We start from the raw sequence: 26,480 nt of genomic DNA on the forward strand, positions 1-26,480 counted from the left end.
CCTCCTGAGAAACGAAGGCACAGCCGCCCGCTCCTCTCTGGGCGCTTCTTTTGCTGACAACGGGCCTTTACATGAGGACGGTGAGTCATGCTGTTCATGCCCCTTCGGATCTATTATCCAGACAGGGATAATTCAAGGAACCTCCTCTCCTCTTTCAGGGGCTACATGTGAGCTGTCCTTCCCTGTTGCTTTGGAGGTGGCTGTAGCTCACAATGCAATATTGTGCTTTTTGACAATACCTTTCAAATGACACACCTGTCTGACATATTGAGGCAGCGTTCTTCTCCCCAGCTGCCCCAGGGGGGATGATTCACCCAGGACAGGCCTTGACAAATTCTCTTTGGATCTCAGAGCCAGCCCAGAAATGTGGGATCCAGACAATGGACACTTGACAATGGACAATGACTGGAGTTTGTGATTGGCCTTGCGGAGGAGGGGGAGGGTAAGTGGGCTTCTCTTTATTCCCTTCACAAGTAACATACTTAGAGGCTGTTTGGGATAAATAAAAGATTTCACTAAGTAACTCTCCCTTTGACTATCCTAGGCCAGACACCACCACGGCTAACTTCCTAGGCACCATGGCTTCCTAGCGCCTGGGATTTGTCAAGCCCTGACCCAGAGGATGTGTCAGGGATTGCCCCGGACAAGCTGCCTCTCCTTGCTATTAGCAATATGGCAGGCCAGCAGGCACAGGAAGCATAATTCAACATAAAACAATTAAATATTATAATTAAATATTGTTTTAAGAGTTTTAACATTGTTTTAAAATAGTGTTTTAAAATTTCTTAAATTGTTGTAATGTTTTAACTTTTTTGTTATTTGTTCTGTTTTAACTAATGTTTTCACTTTTTCTGTTTGTTTTGTTTTGTTGCAAACCTCCCAGAGACATAAGTTTTGGACAGCATAAAATGTGTTCAATAAATAATAAATAAATAAACATACATGCAAATGGTGAATGGCGCCCACATGACTGTTCAGCTGTCTAGCCCAGTCCAGGTATCCTGAATACAGAGCAGGGCTTCCATCTCGACCCTTTATAAACAAGGGTACCCTTTCTGCCCTTGCAAACCTTCCGTTCAGGGGCCCTGCAGAGATTGTGTGTGTGCACACATCAGAATGCTACCGTCATGAGGCAGGCTGCTCCAGTCCTTGGCTCACATCCTGACTAAGTTACACATGAACACTCCCTTGCAAGTAACGACGCCATTTCAATAAGGCTGTTGTGGTAGCCATGCTCCCAGAAGCCACCTCCCCACCCAACTTGTGTTTTGAGTCTCCAGGCTTGGAGATCTCACTCTTGACATGGTCAGGAGCCTCACAGCATCGTGAGCTCTCTGTTTGTGGCACATGGGGACAGGTCACTTAGTCGACAGTGGGCCAGTCGCCCCTAGATATGGCTACTAAGGAGAAAACTGGAAAGGGGAGCAGATGCTCGCCTTCCCTATGTTGGGATAACTAAGTCGACCCCAGAAGTTATCCAAAGCAGGTCCACTTCCAGCCAAGGCCACTCTGCAGGCGGAGTGAACTGCCTCGGCCCCTCCCCGCTTTCCCCAGCAGAGCAGCCAGCAAATGCACCCCTTAACTCATCAGGAAGGAGGCAGAGAAGGCTCCCGGAGGTGACTCCCCCACCGCCACAAAAGAGGTTGAGTCAGCGATAAGGACCTCGAGGAGCACCCATTCCCAGGACTGCTTGGATTCACGGCCTCTCCCTCCATGCAGATTTCCCCTTCTCACATCTACGCTCTCTCTTGCCCTGACAATCAGCCTTGGCTTGCCTCGGCCCTTCCCCCATAGCAAGAGCCATCAGCAACAATGGAATCCTTGCCGGTTCCACCCAACCCGGCTATTCCAGCAAAGAAGGGCGACAGGAATGTGGCCCCAGGAGATGTTCTTGCATCTGTCAAGCCCCAGCCCCATGACCCAGTGTGCCTCTTTGTGCACCATCTACCTTGGAGTCACCGGCTGCTTGGTGACTCCAAGCTAGATGGTACACACTGGGTCATGGAATTGGGGCTTGAGAGACTCCGTGAACCTTGTTTAAGGGGAGGGGATTTAGGCGGCTAGCTGCCTTGGAACCACCAGGCTCACCCGCGCCCCAGGTGGTTCTGACAAGCACCAGAAGCATCGGCTCCCTTAGCCCGCTTTCTGCTGATCGTCAGAATAGCCTCAATGACTGAAGTAGCCCATCTCATAACTGCAACATTTAAATGTGTGTGTGTGTGTGTGTACACTTAAATACAAACACACATATAAGTGTGACACTGAGGGTGACGGGCTACTCTGGTCACTGGCTTACATCCACACTGAGTGACTCATAAGCAGTCCTGCTGACATTAATGGGACCCTGTACTAATTCCAGGGGGGGAACTCAGGGCTGCTTTTCTGAAGCCTGTCAGTGAGGATGAGGGGAGGGGGCCACTGAGTGTCAGCATGTCGCCGGCCCATCAGGAGCCGAAGAGAAGCGCCTCCACCCTCTTCCCTCCCCTTCGGCAGGGTGAGGGGTGGCGTGAGGGCTCTGAGCACCCCCAGGGAGGTGATCTTCAGGGACCCCTAAGGACACTCGTACCCCCTGTTGGGAACCCCTGATGCTGAGCAGGAACTCTAACGCTAAGCTATGATGGCCACTCCCTATAAACCACACCAAGCTGCCATTGATTGACTCAGACCATCAGCTCGTCTGTGCAGGAGGCTCTGCTCTGACTGGCAGCAGCTCTCCTGGTCTAAGGCAGAAGCCTCACTGCCAGAGGCCCTTGAACCAGAGATCCCCGTGAGGGAGCTCCCTGAGCAAAATACAGGCCAAATGCAACCATCAGCTCAGCACACGACGTCAGGCCGTTGAGAGACAGCGCGTTTTTCATAGGGCCTGCAAAACTCCTGATTTGCTGTGCAACGTGTGAGTTATGGACACCGTCTCCCCAACTCCTGGGTGTAAATTACTTATTCCATCCTGGATGAGCCGTGTAGTACATAATTCAGCAGCGCTGGAGCAGAAGAGCCCAAGAATTAGGACTCTGCTACCATTTGCATTGCACAGAGGAAACCCACTGAGGTTTGGCTGCTGAATTTATATTGCCTGATCCGCAAACCATTTCAAATCCTAGCTTATATTCAGGCCTGGACAAGCAACACGGTGAGTATTAAATCTTTAAATGGGAAGCAACTGCTTGGTTCAGAATACTGTTATTGTTTTTTTAAATAGCAATGGCATTTGGAAGGTGTGAACAACTGCCTCCACATAAGCAGTGGTATCATAGGAACAGAGGAAGCTGCCCTATACTGAGTTGGACGCTTGGTCCGTCTAGCTCAGTATTGTCTACCCAGACCGGCAGCGGCTTCTCCAAGGTTGTAGGCAGGAGTCTCTCTCAACCCTATCTTGGAGATGCTGCCCGGGAGGGAACCTGCGACCTTCTGCATGCAGATGCTCTTCCCAGAGTGACTCCATCCCCTCAGGGAAATATCTTACAGTGCTTACACATGTAGTCTCCCATTCAAATGCAAACCAGACAGACCTTGCTTAGCAAAGGGGCCAATTCGTGCTTGTCCCGGCAAGGCCAGCTCTTGATCACATAAAGAGAGCAAAGCCGAGCTTGCTACGGTTAACTGTCATCCGCTGACCAGCAGCGTCTCCACTGATCCTGCTTGTACATATTTGACTTCTATAAGGCCCAACCCAGGCAGCGAAATCACGCTTTGACACAGAGAGCTTAGCTTTCGTCCGGCATTCCTAGGCAGATTTCCACACAGTCCTGAATTCAGCGGTGACTCTCAAACAGTTGGGGGGGGGGGGACAAGGGCTGGCAAAGGACATTATTAGGATTATGGTTAGGGGAGCCCGAAGATTGTGAGATACATTAAATACTTCTAGAACTAAGGTAATTGTGTTGTTAGTTTATTCACCTTCTTAATGAAGCTGTTGTGACAAGAAGCAAATCTGTCCACAACTTTCTTCAGATCAAGGCAAACTTTGTTTCAGTCGCCAAGATCATAATATCCGATGACAGTATTGGCTGAGACTCTGCTGTCAGTCTGCTGGGTGGGGGAGCAGGAGATACTTTTACGGGAGAAGCACCCTCTCCTCCTTGCTACCCTTGGGATCATCCCTGCCTAAATTTCTAAGGTGAGTCCAAGAGTGCACCCAAGACACCCGCGGTGGCTTGGAAGCCTCCTCTTCAGGCCCAGACGTCTGAGGCCTGGATATGTTTGCCAGAGAAGGAGGACCCAGCACCAGCAGTGGGATAGTTTTATGAAGCTCAACTGAAATATCACAATGTGGAGAACAAGCTCTTGAACGTGATGTCAAAAACAAAGTTGGTCCCTGTGAGGGAAGTCCTCCAGTCTTAAGAGTGTCTAGATTTTGTTATTTTGTTATACATTTCTATCCCACCGCGATTGTATGAACCTGTACCAAGGTGAGAATCTTGACCGATAAACCACTGTGGCATGGGTTCACACAATCATGCCAATGTTGGTAACCCACATTAAATGTAGATTGTGTGAAGCTCATAGCCAGTGAGTTTCATGGATGAATGGGAATTGAACTCGGGTCTCCTCAGTCCTAGTCTAAAGATGGGATAGAAGTCATGTTTTCCAGACTTAATGGGTATATTTTCCAGCATCCATTCTGGATCTGCTCTCCCTTTTCATTTCCTTGTTGTTTTCCCATCCAGCCTGAAAAGGAGTACTGGAGAACTCGAAAGCTTGCTGAGCACATTGTGCTGTTTCACTTGGTCCTAATACAGTTATGAAGCGACTGCTGCTTTATATGGGTGTGCAGAACCAGTTTGAATAGAACCTGGACCAGTCTGAGCTCAAACCAGCCCAGCCCCCCAAAAGAGGGGGCCGGTCTGAGTTTGAACCAAACCGGCCTGCTTCAGATCAAACCAGTTCAATGGCCTTGCTTGTAAAGGGGAATCTGGTAAGGATTCCCCTTTACAAGGAAGGCCATCCAACCAGGTCAAACCAGATTGACCCGATTCGACAGCATGAACCAAACTGCTGGCCAAACCTGTTCACAGACTGGCAGTTTGGTTCGAATTTGAACTGAATTGCTGCTGCTGGTTCCATGCACACCCTTACTGCCCTTTTTATTTTATTTTATTTCCCCCCCCCCCGACATTTGTGTCCATAAAGCATGCACATTCCTGGACTAAGCCCAAGCATTGGAACGGAGTGCAGACAGAGGGGAAGCTCGAGAGTAACTCCTGACTTCAATGTTGGGCTGGAGGGGAGAGGAAAGACGCTTTGGGTGGGGAAAAACATGTTGCCGGGACAGACGGACAGAAAAGCACTTCAAGGGGGAACTCCAAAAATACTCAGAGCGAGGAGGGATCTGCACCCCTCCCCTGCCCTGGAAACCACTTTGCAACCAACTGGGGACGGAGGTTCAGGGAACCCGCCTTGGGATTGTTTTCGTGAAAGGCGGTATACAAATTCAACAATAAGGAGAAATAAAACCCTCCGATTTATGTACGGTTTATTTTCCTGCGTAAAGCACGATAAGAACTTGGGCTGAAAAGTGGCCTGTACATCCTCGCAGTGCACTAGTCATCCCTGCGGCGGCGGACCAGGCAGCGGAGAGCAGCCCTCTCCAAGTGGCGATTCTCTTTCCAGGAAGCCACTGGCTCCGTCTCACCCCGGCAGCAGCAGCGGCAGCCCTCCCGTGGCTGCTGGTGTCTTCCTCGGCTGGGAGCCCTTTGGGGCCGGGGGGGACCTGGGGGGGCGGGCTGCGGCGCTGCCCTACGGGAAGAGAGGCCGGGGGTCTCCCTCCGTCCGTCCGGTGTCCGCGGCAGAGAGGCCCAGCACAGGGCATGCCAGCCAAGGCAGCTTTGCGTGAGAAGCTACTGGGGGGCGGGGGGGACCGAGGCTGGCGGCGCCTCGCTGCCCTCCCCTGGCAAGCAAGGGGCGGCGGCGGCTGCGGCTGTCAGGGCCGCCCCTCCGGCCACGCAGAGAGAGAGGCGAGCCCTGCGGCTGCGGCGCCGGCGGGCTCTGGGACCCAGGAGGCAGGCGAGGTGCCACCCCCGGGACACTGCTGCTCGGGCTCAGCAAACCGGCAGCGCGGCCAGCAGAGACCCGACGCTGCTCCTGCTGCCGCTGAGCCGCTGCTGGGCGCTCCGCGGGGGCCACTCCCGCCGCCGCCCCCCCCGCCCCCGGCGAAGCCCATGTGCTCGGGCTGCGGAGATGCAGCAGCAGCAGCAGCAGCAGCAGCAGCGCGCGAAGCCGGCGGCGGCGGGACGCTGACGGACTCCTTCCAGCCAGCTGCTGCTGCCGCCGCCGCCCAGGCTCTGCTGCGAGGGGACCCCGCGAGGAGCAGCAGCAGCAGGTCAATGGAGCAGGGCTACATCCACGGCCTCAACAGCTCCCTGCACGGCTGCGGCTTGGGCGACGTGCCGGTCGTCTACTACAGCCTGCTCCTCTGCTTGGGGCTGCCAGGTAAGGGCTTCTCCTGGGGCCAAGGCGCAGGGCGAGGGCGGGGCGCAGCTCCGTGGCTTGGCAGGCAGCATCTCCAGGTAGGGCTGGGAAGGATGGAAGCCTACTGCCGGTCAGTACTGAGCGAGATGGACCAAAGGTCTGACTCGGTAGAAGGCAGTTGCCGATGACACTCCCTGTACCACTTTATCAGAGCAGGTGCTCAGAAGAGTATTAGTTGTAGTGGTGGTGGTGGTAGCAGCAGCAGTGTATACCACTTTTCAACAAAAGTTTTGAAAAGCAGGCTAGATGGAAGAAAAGGAGTTCTTCAGATTCAGAATATTTTGCTCTTAGGTGGCCATTGGCCTTAATAAAAAAGAAAATCAAACCAGCGTACGGTTTATACCCTTCGATTCATCTGGACTGATTCAAAGTACAATTCTCACCACCATCAATCTCTGAATTCCCTCATCCCATAAGGAAGAGGGGGAAAAACTTTTACTAATAAATGCCACCCTCGTCCCGGATTCATCTATTCCTATGTCTAGGACTCTCCGAGACTCGCTCTGATTCTCCTCGTCGCTAGAGTGCCATTCGCCACGCAGTTTTGAAACATGAGGAGGATCTTAAAAAGGTGTGAGAAGAGAGTTCCCTGACCCCAAGCTGTCCCCAAGGGGAGACCAGCGAACAGCCACTGGAAAAGATGCTATACTGGGCTAAACTGGGAGAGCTGCTCTCTGCCTGCTAAACAGAAGGGAGCTCCCCCCCCAGGTGTTTTTTCAGTGTCCACTTAGCAGGAGTATTTCTTTATTTGCCAGTCAAAGGGCAAACATAGGAAGCTGCCTTATACCGAGTCAAACCACTGGTTCCTCTAGCTCAGGATTGCCTACACTGACTGGCAGCGGCTCTCTAAGGTTCCAGGCAGGAGCTTTTCCCAGCCCTATCTGGAGATGCTGCCAGGCATTGAATCTGGGACCTTGTGATGCTACTTCTGAGCTACGACTCATCTCCAATGCCTGGTGGGCTCATTTCTAGGAACAGCATCGCCAGGCTGTTCATGCAGAACAGAACAGAGGTATTCTCTTCGGGTGATTACTTTACAGTTTCAGAGGTTTGGCATTAAAAAGCAGGGGGGTCATCTGAGCAGTGTCCCCTCTAACAGGGATTCCCAGATGTTGTTGACTACAAATCCCATAATCTCCAAGCAAAGGCTATTGCAGCCGGGGATGCTGGGAGTTGTAGTCAACAACATCTGAAAATCCCTGTTAGAGGGAACACTGGATCTGAGCCTTGGTGAACCCAGATTAAGCTCAGTTGGAGGGCAGACAAGAAAAGATGGGGGTGAGAGAATTGTCAGGATATGATAGAGGAGAGTCAGGACTCAGAGATATTCAGAAACAAGTCAGGTACTACAAGAACAGTCCCGCAACAAAATGCTGCCAGATATTCCTGGTGTGCATGTATTATTCTGATCCTGTGCCTGAGCATGGGGAAGGTTTTAGGTACATTTCCCCCTTGGAAGGAACATATTGCCTGCAGTTATTGCTTGATAACTTGTCTCAGACAACCCCTCATACATCCAAATAAGTTCACCTACTGAAGATTTCCTTCCAAATAGGAGCTTAATCTAGTATATTTATACAAGTATGGACCAAAATGTTGCAGTATATCGCTGGTGTGCATGTGTTTCTTGGGTATGGTCAAAGTTTTAGCACCTTTCCCCCTCAGAAGCAGAAGGGCTTGACACTAGAGTATTCTTCAGCCTGAGAAATTCCCCACTCTTTTTGCTCAAGCGGTCTCCCCCACTTCCTCATCACTGAGTTCCATTAGCACCAACCACCTGGTTGTCTATTAACTGTCCTCTGAGTCCATGAACATTCCACCCCATTGAATTACATTGGGGCAGGGTTTTTTTGGGGGGGGGGTTACCCCATAGGGTTTTTGTTGTTGTTCTTTCAGATTTTTGTGAAACTGGCATATACAAAGGTTACCCTGGGTCTGCTGGTACCTCGCTCTCACTCACAGGTGCTGTGGTTGTGCATCTATAAGAATAACATTTCCAGCTCTTTTGGAACTAAAGCTCAGGAAGTTGGATCTTCTTGAGAAATCTTTCAGCCATAAGGAGAACCTCGTTGGGTCAGACTAGAGGCCCATCACGGCATGAGAGCAGCAGTCTCTCGCTTCCAGCAACAAGTACACACGGCTTCCGAAGCTGGAAGGACCCTGTGGCAACCAGCCACAGACCGGCCACGAATTGGTCTAAGCCCCTCTTATGCTTCAGCCCCCCGAATTCATGTCGCAAAAAGGGGGGGCACCATAGAGTGGGACGCGGTTAGGCAGAGAGCGGCGCGCATAGACCGGCGGCCTCAGAAAACCCCCGCCCACCAAGGCAGGCTGGGCGGGCAGGCGAGCGGCTTTCCTGGGAGGCGGCGGCGGCGGCGGCTTCACCCGTGAACTGTCCAAGGTGCTGACACAACACAGACGCCGCTGCCGGCTCCGGGGCTCGCGGCGGAGATGCAGCGCCCTGATTGGCCAGGAAAGCCGCTCAGGACAAATGTCTGCTGGCAGCTGGCGGGGGGGGGGGGAGAAGAGAAATGCGCTGTTGCTTTGTTAATGATACAGACACCATCTCCATGCGCAGACCTGTGACACGGAGGCTGTGTTTAAGCCTAGCTGGACTTCCTTAGGGGTATGCCGTTCAGCCAATCCATACGCTCACAGAAACACAGGAAGCTGCCTTATACTGAGTCAGAGCATTAGTCCAGCTAACTCAGTACTGTCTGCACTGACCGGCAGCAGCTTCTCCAAGGCTGCCGGCAGGAGTCTTTCCTCAGCCCTCCCTGGAGATGCTGCCAGGGACTGAACGTGGAACCTTCTGGAGGGGAGAGCTGGTCTTGTGGTCGCAAGCATGCCTTGTCCCCTTAGCTAAGCAGGGTCCACCCTGGTTGCATATGAAAGGGAGACTAGAAGTGTCAGCACTGGAAGAGATTCCCCCTCAGGGGATGGAGCCGATCTGGGAAGAGCAGAAGGTTCCAAGTTCCCTCCCTGGCAGCATCTCCAAGGTAGGGCTGGGAGAGACTCCTGCCTGCAACCTTGGAGAAGCCGCTGCCAGTCTGTGGAGACAATACTGAGCAAGATGGACAAAGTGTCTGACTCAGTATATGGCAGTTTCCTATGTTCCTATGCATACGGAGCAGATAGTCTACCACTGAGCTGCAGCCCCATCCCCACAACTGAGAGATAAAGATTACCCTGAGCTGCCTTCTACTGAGTCAGACCATTAGTGCGTCTAGCTCAGTATTGTCTGCACTGACTGGCAGCAGCTCTCCAAGGTTTCAGGCCCTCTCTGGAGAGGCTGCCAGGGACGGGACCTGGGGCCTTCTGCATGCAAAGCGGACGCTCTGCTGCTGAGCGCTGGCCTCCTTCCCTCTCAGTATTACATCTGGGCTATAGAAGCGTGAGGTCACCAGAGCTACGCCCTGGAAGATGCAAAGTAATCCCAAACAGGGTGGCTTTAAGTTGGGGGGGAGTGTCTCCCCCCCAAAAAAAAGTAGGAAGAAAAGGGTACAGATCAGAAGCTTTGATCTGTGCCCACCAGGTGCTCCCTTTAGACAAAACTGAGCCATCCATGTGATCTATAACCATTGTGCAGGGCTTAATCCCAAAGAGACTTGCAGCATGGGTATCCTCTTAATCAGTCAACAGGCAGAAACTCTCCTCAGAATTAGTCTTGGTGGAATGCCCCAGCATGGCATGCCAGCAAGCCCTTCTCCCATGCCTCTATCGCTGCATCTGGATCACACCCTGTTATCCTGCCCTTCCTCCCAAGGCCTCAGGATGGCTCCACCCCACCCCAGAACCATTTTTATCTTAACATCAGTTGTGTGCGGTAGGCTGCGCTGATGGCAAGGAACACAGGAACCTAAGACTCCTGCCCGATCCCGAGTCAGAGCATTGGCCCATTGAACGAGCACCGTATTGTCTACAGCACTGATAGGCAGCGGCTCTCAATGGTGGTGGGCAGGAGTCTTCTTTCCCAGCCCTACCTGGAGATGCTGCCAGGGAGAGAAGCTGGGCCCTCCTGCATGCCAAGCAGATGGTCTTCCACTGAGCTACAGCCCCATCCCTCAAGGGGAATACCCTACAGCAGCCTGCACTTGCATGTAGTCACCCGCCCAAATGCAAACCAAGGTATACCCTGCTTAGCAAAGGGAAAAATTCATGCTCGCTGTGGCAATACTGCCTAAAGGTAGCTTAGGCTAGCAGCTGGCCCAAGGCCATCCAGGGATTTGAACCTGGAGCTCAGCAGTTCTAGCCCAACACACAATCCAGTAGATCACACTGGGCTGACACTACAACAAGCACCAGGAAACAGGAACAAAGGAAGCTGCCTCCTACCGAGTCAGACCCTGGGTCCATCAAGCTCAGTACTGTCTACCCAGACTGGCAGCGGCATCGCCGTGGTTGCAGGCAGGAGTCTCTCTCAGCCCTATTTTTGGAGATGCTGCCAGGGAGGGAACTTGGAAGCTTCTGCATGCAAACAGGCAGATGCTCTGCCCAGAGCGGCCCCGTCACCCCCTGAGGGGAATATCTCACAGTGCTCAGAGGTAGCCTCCCATGCAAATGGACCCTGCTTAGCAAAGGGGACAATTCATGCTTGCTATCACAAGACCAGCTCTCCTTCCCAGTCATTATGGGAATTCTCACAACAACAACAACAATGTCCACTTTCCATGACTGCTGGGACCTCATTGCTGCGTTACTGTAATAAGGTTTGGTCTATTTACAGAATTACTACTCACATGCATAAACCATCTGCCCCTGGATCCAACAGTCAAACACACATGGATCTGAACACTGCACTCAAATCTAGATTTGCACAGCTCGGTCGTCCAGTGGAGCTAATCGCTTCACAGGTTTTACACCCAGCCTGCAGAAGTTTCACTGGCTATACCAGTCTGCTTCCAACCTAGCTGAAAACTGCTGCCATTGACCTGGGCAGTCAGCGTTGTCTGCATCTGCCCATATGAACCTGCCAGGGCCTTCTGTTCTATGCCTGCTCACAACGCAGCCAGTGACTGAGATCCGGTTAGCAAGGACCAGAAACAGGGCCTTCTTGGTTGTGGCCCCGGCTTCATCATACTCCCTTCCTCAGGGTTTTTAAGGAACAATTTAAAAGCCATCTTTCTAAAGAGGCATTTTAGTTTTGATTCTTTGTCTATTTCTAGTAGGTTTTGATTTTGTAACTCTGGGTTCTTTTTTCTTTTCTTTTTAAATTGGCTCTTTTAAAACGGAATTTTACTGCTTTTATATTGTTTTATTAGTTGCTGTTGTTTTTTGTCTGTGAGCTGCTCCGAGCAGTATTGCACTAAAGGCGTGGGATACAAACAAACAAACAAAGGTGGTTAAAGAACACAACTGCAAAGAGCAGAGGGGTCTGTTAGTCTGCTTCAGTCAACTTAAAAAGGAAAGAGTTAGGAAGCTGCATAGGGAGTTGGATCATTGTTCCATCTAGCTCAGCATCATCTACACTGACTGGCAGCAGCTCTCCAAGGCTGCAGGCAGGAGTCTCTCCCAGCCCTAAGTGGAGATGCTGCCAGGGAGGGAACCTGGGACCTCCCGCGTGCAAGGCAGACGCTCTGCCACTGAGCTGCAGACCCCCCCCCCCGAACACAGAAAACTGCCTTCTATTGAGTTCAGAGCTGAACGGACCTATGGCCTGTCTGCTCTGACTGGCAGCAGCACTCCTGCATTTCAGAGAGAGGTCTTTCCCAGCCCTGCCTGGAGATGCTGCCAGGGACAGCAGAACCTGGGACCTTCTGCCTGCCGAGCTGGAGTTCTCCCACGGAGCTCTCCCCTGTCCCCTGAAGGACTCACAGATTTATTGTGGCAGCAGCTTCCGTAGGCTAGTCCACTTGATCAGATATAGAGGGTGTGTGTGTGTTTCAGCAATGATGCATCCCCACCCCCAAGACTGGAGGCCATAGCCCCAAATTCGCCTTGCCCCCATAGAAGCTGAGTTCATTCAGCGGGGATGATGGGCACTGACCAGTGGATCAAATAACCCACAAGGGTCCCCCAGCACAGCACCAGAGAGAGAGAGAGAGAGATGTCGTCACATGTATTTGTCCTGCCTGGCTTCGTGGATGTCATCTGAGGACAACATTTCTATTAACCATCCAAGACGGCAGTACGTGTACAGTATGCTGAGCGCCTCGGAAATGTGTGCCTTTCTTTTCAGGATTGTGATCAGAGGAGCACGGCTTCAGCCCCTGAGTTATTGGTGGGCGGGGGGGGAGGGCTGTGGCACAGCTGTGTGAGGAGGACATTTCTCAAAAAAGAGAGGGTGGCTTCTGAGCCTGCCTGAGCGGCTGCTGTGTCCCTCACCCTTTTGCTTCCTACCCTGTAACCTTTTCCTGTGACCCCAAATTCTAGTGTTATGGAAGGAAAAGTGCTCTCGGTTCACTTACTCTCTATGCCAGATTTTCCTGATGAAGCTTCACCTGATGGATTTCTGCCTTCCACACATGCAGAATGGTGTGTGTGGGGTGTGTGTGTGTGTAAAGGCACCCTCTAGTACCACTATTGCCCCTGCTCCAAGGCAGTAGCCTCATCCAAAGCAGAGATTCTGGGGCTAAAGCCTGTTTCAAATTAACCTGCTTAGCAAGGAGACCATTCATGCTCGCGTGCGCAAGACCAGCTCTCCTCCTCAGCAAAAGTTAGGAATTGGTTTTGAGGAGTAGAACTGTGCCCTTCATATTTTCATTGGGGGTGTAATGTTCAAACCTTGCCCCGGGCATCCAAATACCTTGCCCTGGCTCTGCTAACTGGCCAGCCATTGATTCGAAGAGTGAGAGACAATTGCTGCCTATAAACTTAGAGCGAATTACTGTCTATTTTTGTTAGAGGCTGAGAAAAGATCCATAACCATTGCTTGGGGGAGGAAAAGAACAGACCAGGTGATAGGAAGAAGTGTGCATTAAAGACACTTAGCCCCAGTCAATACCGTGTGTCTGGCCGAAGCGTCGGTGAAGCTGTCCCTGTTTTAAAATACCGTTCCCCGGGAATGGGAGGGCTGTGGTGGCAGATGTCGTTTAGTTTCTCGGGGCGGGGGGGGGCTGGCGCATCGGAGGCATCTCGGAACAAGACGGTGCCCGTTGCAGCTGGGCGCTTCGGCAAGGAAGCATCTGCTGATTGTTTTCCTAAGTCAAGGTCGGAGCAAGGATGCATCAGCCACAGAAACGGGAACGTGTTGGAAGGACAGCGGGAGTATTTGCTCAGGGTCAGCACTGAAGAAGACTCCCGCGCCCAAGGGCGTATTTGTAAGAGAGTGGGCCGAGGAAGGGAAGCCAGGCCTGCTGGTGGGAAACACCTGCAAGAGACCTCCTTGCCCTGAATCTTTCAGGAACGTGGGGGGGAGTCAGTGCAGGTGGCATTGGGGATGAGGCCAAAGCTCTGTGGGAGAGCATCTGTGCGGCATGCAGAAGGTCCCAGGTTCAACCCCTGGCGGCATCTCCAGGAGCATTCCCAGGTGGGGCTTTTCGCTCAGAATGGAGGGGGGGTGTTCATACATCCACCGGATTTGCACTGAAGTCCAAGCGAGATATTGAGGAGCGCTTCACACACAATTTGGGTTTTTATTGCCCGTTAGAGCTTAGTCCGATTTATATCAGGAGCTGTAAAAACCCACTTCTAGGATAAATCCGAACTCGCTGTAAAGCCTTGCAGTAAACCCATGGTAAGCCCGCTGTCTGGGAAAGCTCCAGGTAGGGTTGGGAAAGGAGGACTCCTGCCTGAAACTCTGGAGAGCTGCTGCCAGTCGGTGTAGACCACACTGAGCTAGATGGACCCAGGGTCTGACTCAGAGTTATAGCAGCAACTTCCTATTGATGAACCTGCCTGGCCATTAACCAGGGGAGGGACTATATCACTCAGTGGCAGTGGGTCTCTTTTGCATGCAGAAGGCCCCTAGTTCACTCCCTGGCAGCCTCTCCAGGTAGGGCTGGGAGAGTCTCCTGCCTGGAACCTGGGAGAGCTGCTGCCAGTCCGTGGAGACAATTCTGAGATGGATAGCCAATGGTCTGACTCGGTATAAGGCAGCTACCTACCTGTGGCATAATCCAGATGCCGGGAAAGTGTGCAAAACACCAGGCAACAAGACATAACACAGGGTGTGGAAGACCATGCTAGTGCCACAGACTGGATTACATTTATTTCAGACAAAATAAACCTTTTCCCCCGGGCAATGCAAATTGAAGCCAGATTGGATATAGCTGCACACATCAAAAGGTGGAAGAAATTGCAGAGTATCCCCCACAGCATTCCTGTACTTACAGTGGCACAGTTGTGGAGGGAGTGGAACCTCTTGGATTTCTGACTGGACATTTACTACACAAGTGGCATTTGGGGGAAGCATTCAGTGTGCCTTGTAAAGCAACACCAGATGGAAATTCATCAGGGGCATCTCAGGCAAGTCATTCGGGAAACTGAACCTGGTGAATTTCTGCCTGGCTGCATTCCTCCCCAGAGCAATCTTGAGCTGAAAGACCAAGGCAAGGTGGGAGTGCGTGGTGCCTCATTGTAAAACAGCACAATAGACAAGACTGCACAAAATCTTGACAACTTATGTGGTGTGGGTGTTAGGATGGCCATCTTAACTTGCAATTTCTACTCTTGTTAGGCACAAAACTGAACGCACCTAAACTCTCATGGAAGAATCATTCTGTTAATTCCCCTCTGACTCTCTCCTCCATGGCCAATAGGGCATGTTTCGCAGTGCATGGTATAGAGAGGAGAACAAAATAGGCAATAACAGAGATGTGAAGCTCGTGGTGTTTCAAGAAAGTCATGTTGACATGAGCTGCTGGCAGGAAATAGCCATTCTGAAAATCCTCTGGACAGAAGGTGGTTGCCTTATTTTGGTGGGAAGTATTGCCCTTCAATGGGCATCACGAACCACATGAAATAAATGTGTACTTGGGAAAACAAAACAACAGAATAATACAATTTGAGAGTGAGGAAGGATCCTCCGTCTCAGGCCCTGCTCATGGCCCCGCCACTGACTGGTTGGCGGGACCTAGAGGCAGGGCCTTTGGGGTTGTGGCCCCTCTGCTTTGGAATGCCCTCCTGGACGAGCTGCAGCATCCTCCCTCCTTCTGCCTAGGGAGCAAGAGGCTGCCGGTTCGAATCCCCGCTAGTATGTTTCCCAGACTATGGCAAACCCCTATAACAGCAATATAGGAGGATGCTGAAAGGCATCATCTCCTACTGCGCAGGAGGAGGCCATGGTCAACCATCTTGTTGTGCACTGCCTGGAGTCTTCGGAGTGGGCGGTATATTAAATGTCTCTAATAAACAAACAAACCCCTCCTGTATTCTACCAAAGACAACCATGGGGCTCTGTGGGCACCAGGAGTCAACACCGACTCAATGGCACACTTTACCTTTAAAAACCCATCTTTTTAGAGCAGCTTTTTCATTTAAATGCTCTGTTTTCTGTAGGCTTTTAATCTCTAAATTTGGGTTTACCTGGATCTGGTTCTTAACCGAATGTTATTAATGTTATATTGTTTAATTTGTTTTATTGTCTTTGTGAGTTGCCTTGACCGATATCAAGGGGTGGGGTGGGGGCAGGACACAAACATTTTAGATAGATAGATAGATAGATAGAGAGAGAGAGAGAGAGAGAGAGAGATCTTTGAAGTCATCTCCTCCAACCTGCAGCTCAGTGCAGAAATCTGTTGGGGATGTGAGGAGAAACAAGTATGTAGTACACCACTTTGGGCTCCTTGGAGGAAGAGCAGGATATAAATTTTTTTAAATAAATACATACATACATACATACATACAAGGCTCAGCAGGCTTCCCCACAGCTGAATATTCCTTGCAATGGTGTGGGGTGCCCCATGCAGTGGCGGGCTGTCCTTGGCTGGAGTTCTTCAGATAGAGACAGGACAAGCACCTACCAGGGAGGTTGTAGCTGTTTCCTTCACCAAGCCAGGGGTTGGGTTAGAAGACCACACAGGAGCATCGGAAGCTGCCATATTCCGAGTCATGCCCTTGGTCCCTCTAGCTCACTACACAGACTGGCAGGCAGGAGTCTCTCTCAGCCCTCTCTTGGAGATGCTCCCAGGAAGGGAACTTGGAGCCTCCTAGATGTTCTTCCCAGAGCGGCTCCATCCCCTGAGGGGAATCTCTTCCAGTGCTCACACTTCAAGTCTCCCTTTCATATGCAAACGGTACAGACCCAAGCCATGTCCCCACAAGACCAGCTCTCCTCCCAGGAAGTTTCTTACACCCAGCTTTTAGTTTGCATCTCCTCCAGAATGGGAGTGGGGGCATGCATCCACTTTTGGGGCAGATTTACCCCCAAGTCCCTGCAAGCTATCAGGGAGCTCTTTGCCCACAATTTGGGTGTTTCATCCCACGTTAGAATGTAGCCCTATTTATATCCGGTATTTTAAAAAATCCACTTCTTGTGTTGGGTTTTTGAGCTCACAGTAAAGCCTCACAGAGAACCCGCAGTCAAGTCTGCTGTCTGGGAAAGCCCCCGGTGCCTCCCAACTCGTCTTTTATGCATCTACATCAGGGGAGCACCAAGAGTGAGCCGGGGCTGAGCCCTTTGTCCATCCTTGCTCAAGTATAGCGACACCCCTGATTGCCAGGGAAGGAGAAATGAGCAAAACAAACAGGAAGGAGCCGTGGTTTTTCGGTGGCCACCTCGTGCCACCGCTCGCCTCCTTGATCCCCCTCTCAGCCACGGCCACCCTCGTCACTGGCTTGCTTCCCTTTGCCAGCCATGATGTGGCCTAAGGACGGTGCAAGAAGCCCATCGCGGTGCGAACGTGCCAGGCTAGTGGTGACATCATCCGATGGTGTGGTTGTGGCAGGCGGCGGCGGTGATGGGTGAGCTGAGCAGCCAGGCCGCAGGCACAGAGGGGAGTTCCATTAGCATGGGGGGGGCTCCCACCGACTCCCCTTGGGGGCCTCTGTGGCCTGCACCCATCCGCTCAACGATGATCCGCCTCAGCAAGGACTACTAGAACAACAAAACGACGGGGAGGCCCGGCAAAATCATACAGATGCAGCTGCCAAATGCCGGAACAACTGACTTTAAAAGACTGCTGAGGGTTGTTGTGTGGACACATTTCTCTTTCCTGCTTCCTTCTTTCTCTCTCTATCAAGCACAGTGTTCCAGGACACAATTCTCTTGAATTTTTCCAGATAGGCATGAGAGGACAATGCTTGTGATGCTAAAGTTGCTGCCATTCTTTCCCCCCGCCATGCTTAAATGTCATTTTTTGTTTTTTCTTCCTGGAAAACCAAGCCCAGGCAGCATTTAGAAGTATGTTTGTAAATTTCAGGCAATACGTGGCAAAGAATATGCATCCCTGCATTTGCTAGTGGGTGCATATAAAGACCTTTCTTTTGCTTCCCTCTTCCCCCTAGATTCTTATTTAGAGGAATCCTCATAATTATTCTCGATTGGCTTTGAAAGGGCAATCAGCACGATCCGAAGTATAACATTAAATGTGGCGCATTCGCTCCACAGGAGAAGTAATTACTGCACGCATTGGAAAATGTCAATACTTGGCAACTCACGCAGTCAGTAAACCCAACCTCGGTGCTTTCTTCATGAACTAATTAAACTGGTTGCAGTGAGTGTGGGCTGATGTGTTTGGAGAAGACCAAATCAGCAAGGTTTGCGGTGGGGGGGGGAGTAGTACAGAAGGTAATCAGGGACCAGAGAAATATTGTAGATTTATACTGATTTATGTACATGAACACAATTCAGATTACTACAAGCAACAAACAATAATAATGCTCAACAAGAATGATACACTGACAGGGTCCGAGATGTTGGCGACTGGCCAGGAGAGGGATCTTGGGGTCGTGATGGGCAGTGGACTGAGAGTGTCGACTCAGTGAGCGGCAGCTGTGGAAAAGGAAAATGCCATGCTTGGGAGGATTAGGAAAGGGACTGAAAATAAAACTGCAAAGATCCTAATGCCCTTATAGAAATCTATGGTGTGGCCACATTTGGAGTACTGTGTACACTTCTGGTCACTGTATCTCAAAAGGGACGTTGTAGAACTGGGGAAAGTGCAGAAGACGAGGGCAACCAAGATGATCAGGGGCCTGGAGCACCTTCCTGATGAGGCAAGGGTACAGCATCTGGGGCTTTTTAGTTTGGGAAAAAAGGTGGCTAAGGGGAGACATGAGAGAGGTGTATAAAATTATGCATGGAGTAGAGAGAGCAGACAGGGACATTTTCCTCCCTCTCTCACAACTGAAGGTCGGGAAATTTAGGACCGACAAGAGGAAGTATTTTTTCACACAGCGCATAATGAACCTATGGAATTCTCTGTCACGTGATGTGATGATGGCCACTAGGCTGAGTGGCTTTAAAAAGGGCTTAGACAAATTCCTGGAGGACATAGCTACTAGTTTGGTGGCTGTGGGCCACCTCCAGCCTCAGAGGCAAGATGCAGGGGACTCACAGCAGGAGGGAGGGCATGCCCCCTCCCCTCTTGCCTGTGGGCTTCTCAGAGGCATCTGCTGGGCCACTGTGTGAACCAGGAGGCTGGACTAGATGGGTCTTCTTGGGCCTGATCCAGCAGAGCCCTTTTTCTTATGTTAGTCGGTGTTCAGTGATAATTGTGAGTCTTATGTCTGAGTGTTCAACAAATACTATCGATTCTTCTATTGGTAGTGGGGTGTCCACATTTCAGCGGCCCAAATGGGCAGGACAACAGGTTAGGAGAGGATGGCAGAGAGCTCCCACCACATGCCTCGAGGCTTCATTCTTTCCCCATCCCTTTGCGGGCACCGAATACAAGTCTGCACAATTGCCCAAACTGTCAAATAGCAATTCCTTCCTCCTGTGAAGCTAACAGAATTCTCTCTCTCTCTTTCTCTCTCTTCCCACCCCCTTTGCCTACAGCTAACATTTTGACCGTCATCATTCTGTCACAGTTGGTGGCTCGCAGACAAAAGTCCTCCTATAATTACCTTTTAGCGCTGGCAGCTGCTGACTTGCTGGTGCTTTTCTTCATCGTCTTTGTCGACTTTTTGCTGGAAGACTTCATCTTGAAAAAACCAATGCCAGATATTCTGGACAAAATCATCAAGGTCTTGGAGTTTTCTTCAATTCACACATCCATTTGGATTACAGTGCCACTGACCATCGACCGATACATTGCCGTCTGCCACCCTCTCAAATACCACATGGTTTCTTACCCAGCTCGTACGCGAAAAGTGATCCTAAGCGTTTACACCATCTGCTTACTGACCAGCATCCCTTACTATTGGTGGCCCAACATTTGGAAAGAAGACTACACCAGTACGTTGGCCCACCATGTCCTAATCTGGATCCATTGTTTCACTGTCTACTTAGTTCCCTGCTCCATTTTCTTCGTCCTGAATTCAATTATCGTGTACAAGCTTCGACAGAAGTGCAATTTCCGACTGAGAGGTTATTCCACGGGGAAAACCACGGCCATCTTGTTTACAATCACTTCCATTTTTGCCATTCTTTGGGCACCAAGGATTATCATGATTCTGTACCACCTTTACGTCTCACCAATCAACAACAGCTGGTCGATCCACATTGTCTCCGATGTTGCCAACATGCTTGCTCTGTTGAACACAGCCATCAATTTCTTCCTGTACTGCTTCATTAGCAAGCGATTCCGCACAATGGCAGCTGCAACGCTTAAGGCTTTCTTTAAATGTCAAAAGCAACCTGTTCAGTTCTATACAAATCATAACTTTTCAATAACTAGCAGCCCTTGGATATCCCCTGCCAACTCTCACTGTATCAAAATGCTCGTTTACCAATATGATAAGAATGGAAAGCCTATAAAAATATCCCCGTGATTGCCACAGGAAAGGTTAACTGATGAGTGCAAGTTATTTTCAATTTGTTACATCAGTGTGATGTAATTGCCAAAATGCTCATTAGAAAGAGTGGCCATTGGGTACTGTTTCTCTGAGAGCCAGGAGGTAGGCTGGAACTGTTAACAGGAGCCTCTGATGCTGAGGAGAAAGAGTGATGGCAAAGTCTCTTCCTTCCTGGGGGGCATGTTGGATCTCTCTGGAGCCAGAGAGATCAAGAGCAACGATTACAGATTCAAGCACAGGTGCCATGCAAAGTTTTTGGTGAACAGCTACCATAATCTGTATCTGCAGCTATGATAGAACTGATATCTCTCACTCACAAACACACACCATTCATTTTGTGTACTTCTTGAGAGCACTCTTTACATCATATGCCTTTGCTTTTGCTTAATCCTGGCACGGAATCTTACTGCATGAATTTTCTCATGTTGAAGAAAGAAATCGGCAAAGGCGTCTGTACTTTGAGCTCGTCGTCTTTGTGGGCTTTCTGGAACAAGGCCGCAGAAGCAGAAGCCGCCCTTTTTAACCTTGGCATGTGAAAGCTACAGCTATCTCTAGGAGCATGAGCATTGAGTTGTATGCAGTCCTGAGAGCATTTTGCGGGAGGAGAGGCGTTTTTCTAGAGCAAAGAACAAAAACAACAGATTTGGGCAGCTGTTTAGCTATGAATAGGATCTTTCAAGGTTTGATGTTCAGTCCTGGAAGGTACGTTTGTTCCCGGAAAGTGCTGCGAGACACTGATTTCTTTTATGATTGATATATTGTCTATAAGTACCACAGAAGCCTAAAAAACCTGAACCTTTCTTGGATGGGCTCTGAAGTGGTTGTGTACACACTTGAGAAACCCAAGAATGTATGAAGTGTGGGTTCTTTTGTGGCTGTACAAAGACATGACAGGGTCTAACATGGAATAATTAACATGTTTAAAAACAATCTGTTTGTGGAAGTAACATGCTGGAGCTCTTAACCAGCTTTCCAGTGACCAAGAACCATGTTGTTTGAGCAGAATGTTTAAAACAATTATATGTAAGCAAGTATTCAAAAGACCTAGCTTTACAACCTGGCAAGAAGAAGTGTACTGTAAGCAACACCAGCGTTTCTGGACATTCAGGAAACACAGAGGAAAAGGCCGACTGTCAGCAGTGACTTTCATCTCTTATCTGCTCTTGAAGAACAATTATACTGGCCTTAAAGAATACGAGCAGAACTCCTGGTATCGCATTCAGCGTCATCACATGGGTGGGATTTTGGCAAAACTGTAAGCATCTAAGTGTATTTTCCTGCACATGTTCCATTCACTTTGTTCATCATAAATCCACTTCTGCCAGGTATTACAATCCACCACAAAAATAATTGTTTTGCTGTTTTCAGGGTCCCATTTTAAAGGGGGGTGGTTTCCAGGGGGCTGGGTGGTGCCCTAAGAGTCCCCATTGCCTAAGAGCAGGTATAACAAGGCCTCAAGCTAAGAACATGTTTACAGTCCTTTTGTATAGGAAGATAGATGCCAGTGAAAGGATGGACATAAATAGCAGCTCCTATTTAAGTGGGTGCCCCTTTCCAGGGGAGATGTGTACAGTGGCAATAACTGATGTGAGCAAGAACTCTGCAGGATTGGACCTTAGTAGGAGTCTTAATAAGATCTTAGTGGGGGTCATCACCTATTTTGTGCTGCCAGGATCCTAGCAGTGTTCCCTCTGACAGGGATTCCCAGACGTTGTTGACTACAACTCCCAGAATCCCCCAACTGCTTGGGGATTCTGGGAGTTGTAGTCAACAACATCTGGGAATCCCTGTTCAAGGAATCACTGGATCCTAGCTTTATTAGGTCTAGATTAAAGCTATAGCAAGCTACCATCAGGCCTAATTCACAGTGGCGATGCAAAGGGAAAAAAATGGAGGGTCACAGGAGGAGGAAAATTGATTTCTGGATGGGGTCTCCCATGCTACACTTTTGAAAGAGAGATGGCAGTATATGTCAATGTTCCCATCCTAAATATATTTTCTCTCGAGTCATAGGAACATGGGAAGCCACCTGAGAGCAAGTCAGACCCTTGGTCCATCTAGCTCAGTATGGTCTCCTAGCAGTGGCTTCTCCAAGGTTTCGGGCTCAGGGGTCTCTCCCAGCCTGACTTGGCCATCAGGGGCGCAGCTAGGGAAGAGGGGGTCCATGTTCACCCCTCTCTCCGGTGGCCCTTCAGAGTGAGGGAGAAAATGAAGGAATTTGGGAGGGGTAGAGCGGGGTGGCCCTCAGGAGCTGGGGGCCCCTGGTTCTTTGAACCCCTCCACTCAGTTCTAGCTACAGCCCTGCTGGCAATGCTGCTGGGGTCTGAACTCTCTGCTTGCGAAGCAAGGACTCTGAAGCCCCACCCCCAAGTCCTATAGGTTTCGATGCAAGTCGTGTTCAAGTAAGCATGATTAGGATTGCAGCCTTCTTTTTATTTTCAATTTCTAATCCAGCAAGGGGGGGGGGGGCGGCGGTTGCAAGTGCTTTTGGGAGGAGGAGGCATAGGCCCCCTCCCCACTTCTGGCTCTGCCTACATTAATCCAGAATGTTTGGCAAGTTGCCATTGGAAGGACCTCCCTATTCGAATGTCCCTGTGACCTCCCAGCTCACCACAGTGGCAAACTGGTGCCCACCAGGGCTCTTTATCTTAATCTGAGCTAGGAATGATTATTCCTCTGTCATTGAAAGGTTGATAGGGACAGAATTCCTCTCCAGATTCAAGTTCTGCCAGTTAGGGATGATTGACTTTGTGGTTGAGTCCGCCATTGTCAAATATTCACTTGTGTATATTCCAAGAGAATCACCATTCTGTTGGAATATTAGAGTACTATCTTCATTTGGTGAGAAATCCTGGTCAGCTTGTACTGCTCTGGAGCATTACATGCATGCACACACACCCAAATTACACACCAAACCAGCTACTTACGACAGAGCTTGACCTATCCCAGGCGCCAGGGAGCCATGGCACCTAGAAATTTAACTGTAGCACCTAGACTAGGATATTAAGTGGTGGCAGTTTAATAAAATCTTTATTGTCCCAGACAGCCCTGTTTCTATTCTAAGTAAGTTACTTCTAACGGGCGGGGGAAGAAGCTCATTTACCTTCCTCCTCTACAATGTCCCTCACTGAGTCTGGTGATTTTGTCAAGTGTCTTTTGTCTGGCTCCTAAATTTTTTGAGCTGGCTCCTAGGTCCAAAGAAGACTGGTCAAGGCCTAACTTAGGGAGTTTACTGAAAGCTCAAATGTCCAGTGGTAACTGGAGCCAGGAAGAAAAAGCAGAACGGTTCGCCTTCAGGTCTCCTTGTATTCTGGTTTGGGCAGCATGTAAGGCATATAATGGCATGTTTACTGCAATAAAAAGTTACTTTGATTCTCAATAATTGTCAAAATGCTGACAGCTCAATGAAAGCAGAAGCAGAAAATGTTTCACAACACATTCGATTTTTATGTAAACAATTCCCATCCTTTCCGGACCTGCATTTCGCAGTCCTCTGTGTTTTATCCTTTGCAAATGGATATTAACCAAAGTTATCTTTTGAAAGACTATGTATTCAAGATTTGGGCAACTACACTGCTAATTGAATGCCAGATGGAGTCACATGATTGTAGATGTCAAAAGTGCAATATATGTATAGTACTTGTTTTTCAAATGCATCTGATACTGAAAATTTTTGAACGCGGTTTATATTTATGATGTAATTCTTCTATATGAGTAACCATCTATAAAGAACTGAATGTTTAGAATTTTTTTAATGGCAACTATTTAAACTTTGTATGGGAAAAGCAATTGCCATATAGCTTCCCTAGGAACACTATCTACGCAGCTCGACATATAAGGAATATATTATTAATATTTATATACCACTTTTTGACCAAAAAAAAAATGTTCTCAACATTGTTTTCATAGGAAAAGGAATAGGGCAATGGTTCCCCGTCCCCAAGGGGTTCACACTCTAATATCACAGAGGAACCAGAACTTGGGCCCCTTCATCGGGTGTGCCAGGGTCCCTTTGGGGATGTTTTTTAGAAGCTGCAGGAGCCATGACTTGGCTCAACTTGGGAGGCAGTCAGGGTGGGGCTAGGTGGTTGCCCTTCATTCTCCTCCCACCTCCCCCCCCCCGCTTAATCCGAGTGCAGAGATGCCTTTTAACTGAGCTACACAACTTCGGCCCTCCGGCCACCATTGAACAACAACGCCCTCATCCCTGACTATCAGCCACTGGGCATGATGGAAGTTGTAGTCCAACATCAGTTGGAGGGCGGAAGTTGCGTAGCCTTGCCTGACACACACAGTCCCTCACACACTGAAAGAGTTGCCAGCCCTGACAGGCAGCAGCTTCAGGCCCCAGGATGGTCGGCAGTGGTCTTTCCGAACATTACCAGCCACAATCCTTTAACAGGAGATGCTAGGATTTGAACCCTGCATCTTCGGATCTGCAAAGCACGTCTCCTGCTTCAGGACTAGAGTAATAAGAAAGATCAGGGATAACTGCAGTAGCACCCTAGTTTAATAATATATATACACACACACGGAAGAAAGATATAAATGGATATTTTAACAATAAAAGTTGATGCTACTTAAAATCCATATAAATACCTGAGAATCACTGACAAAGACTTAAAAAGAAAAAGAAAAACACCCACACAATGTTCCCTCTAACAGGGATTCCCAGATGTTGTTGACTACAACTCCCAGAATCCCCAGCTGCAATGGCTCTTGCTTGGGGATTATGGGAGTTGTAGTCAACAACATCTGGGAATCTCTGTTGGAGGGGATACTGCACCCATATCTTCTTTTATCTTTAGGATACCTTTAGGATAAAAGAAGATACGGGTGGCTGGATTTATTGACCTGCAAGCCCTTTGCAAGGAATTTGAATGTTAAGCCTCTGATGGATAAGACCACTATATTTTGATAAGTGGCTCTGTTGGTTTTTACAATAGGAGCTTAACATCTCACAGAGGAAAGAGTCTGGAGATCCATTGTCCTCGTGAAAGCATTGTATGGAAACAGTCGCTGAGGAAGACCATAGGTCGAAACGCGTCTGACACTTGACCAGGAACCACAGGAATCAATGGTTCTGTCAATAGATGTTTGAGGGCTTTTGTTATTTGTTAGTGACTCTCAGGTATTTATATGGATTAAGTAGCATCAACTTTTATTATTAAAATATCCATGTATGTGTGTGTGTGTGTGTCTTTTATATACTCTGTGCGTGTGTGTGTATATTAATTATTATTATTATTATTATTCTTGTTTACACAGTCAGACAGGTGTTATTGACTGGTTTGTTTTATCCAGACATCGAGTCCTTCCCAAGGACCTGGGATGGCTGAATTTTATTGTCAATGGTTATAGATATCATCGCAGAATATTTATTATTATTATTATTATTATTATTATTATTATTATTATTAACAACCTTTCATATTACTCTTTGGGTCAGGTTAATTCCCTGTTGTCATTTTGTTTTTGTTAAGGTTCCGCTTTGGGACTGCAGCTGTGTGGACTAGCACTCAATCTGCCTGCCTTTTAACTTTACACATCAACAGTCAGGGACACGTCTTGGAGATGGGAGGCCCCCATTCATCTCAGTAGGGCTTGCATTTTTAAAAAACGGCCCAAACACACCATCTTTCATATGTTTACAGAATAGGTTCCATATAAGGCACAGTTCACAAAGACTGATTCTCCTTCTCTACAGCCACATGTCTGCAGATACAGACTCTTTATCCCATGATCCATCAATTAACCATGATCCATAAACCAAACGGAGGTTGATACACATGATGCAAATTCACTGCTTTCAGAGGTCCTGTGGAGCCTCGTGAAAAACGAGGAGGTTTCCCCATTCCCTTCAGCATTAAGTCCCGGTCTAATACTACGAACGAAGAGTCCTGCTCCTCATAAATACTGAAATGGTAAGATGCCCTTCTGAGGGCCAAAGCCAATGTCAGTGTCCATGGAAACAGGGGCATGATATCACAGGATTTTTGAGTTGGGAGGGACCTTCTTGTCCAGCCCACGGCTCCATGTTGGAAGCTGCTACAGGATCCCTGACAGATAGCAGCCCAGCCTCCAGAGGTGTGAGTTTTCTGGAGGAATTTGAATTTTTCCATCCCATGCAAATTTCCTCCTCGTTTGCATAAAGTTATTTTTCTCAAAAAAAA

At 49.3% G+C, this 26,480-nt stretch overlaps 2 protein-coding genes across 3 annotated transcripts in view; one reads left to right on the forward strand and one right to left on the reverse strand.

Moving 5' to 3' along the window:
• Positions 1–26,480, reverse strand: part of LOC128336756 (acyl-coenzyme A synthetase ACSM5, mitochondrial-like) — a 149,930-nt gene that overhangs the window by 85,641 nt on the left and 37,809 nt on the right. The gene's annotated exons all lie outside the window — the stretch shown is intronic.
• GPR139 (G protein-coupled receptor 139) lies at positions 6,324–21,991 on the forward strand. Its single transcript, XM_053276863.1, has 2 exons — positions 6,324–6,429; positions 19,349–21,991. The coding sequence occupies exons 1-2, from the start codon at positions 6,324–6,326 to the stop codon at positions 20,281–20,283; spliced, it is 1,041 nt and encodes a 346-aa protein (XP_053132838.1). The 3' UTR covers positions 20,284–21,991.

Source organism: Hemicordylus capensis, chromosome 13 (genome assembly GCF_027244095.1).
Source record: "Hemicordylus capensis ecotype Gifberg chromosome 13, rHemCap1.1.pri, whole genome shotgun sequence".
In the NCBI taxonomy this organism is placed as follows: domain Eukaryota; kingdom Metazoa; phylum Chordata; class Lepidosauria; order Squamata; family Cordylidae; genus Hemicordylus; species Hemicordylus capensis.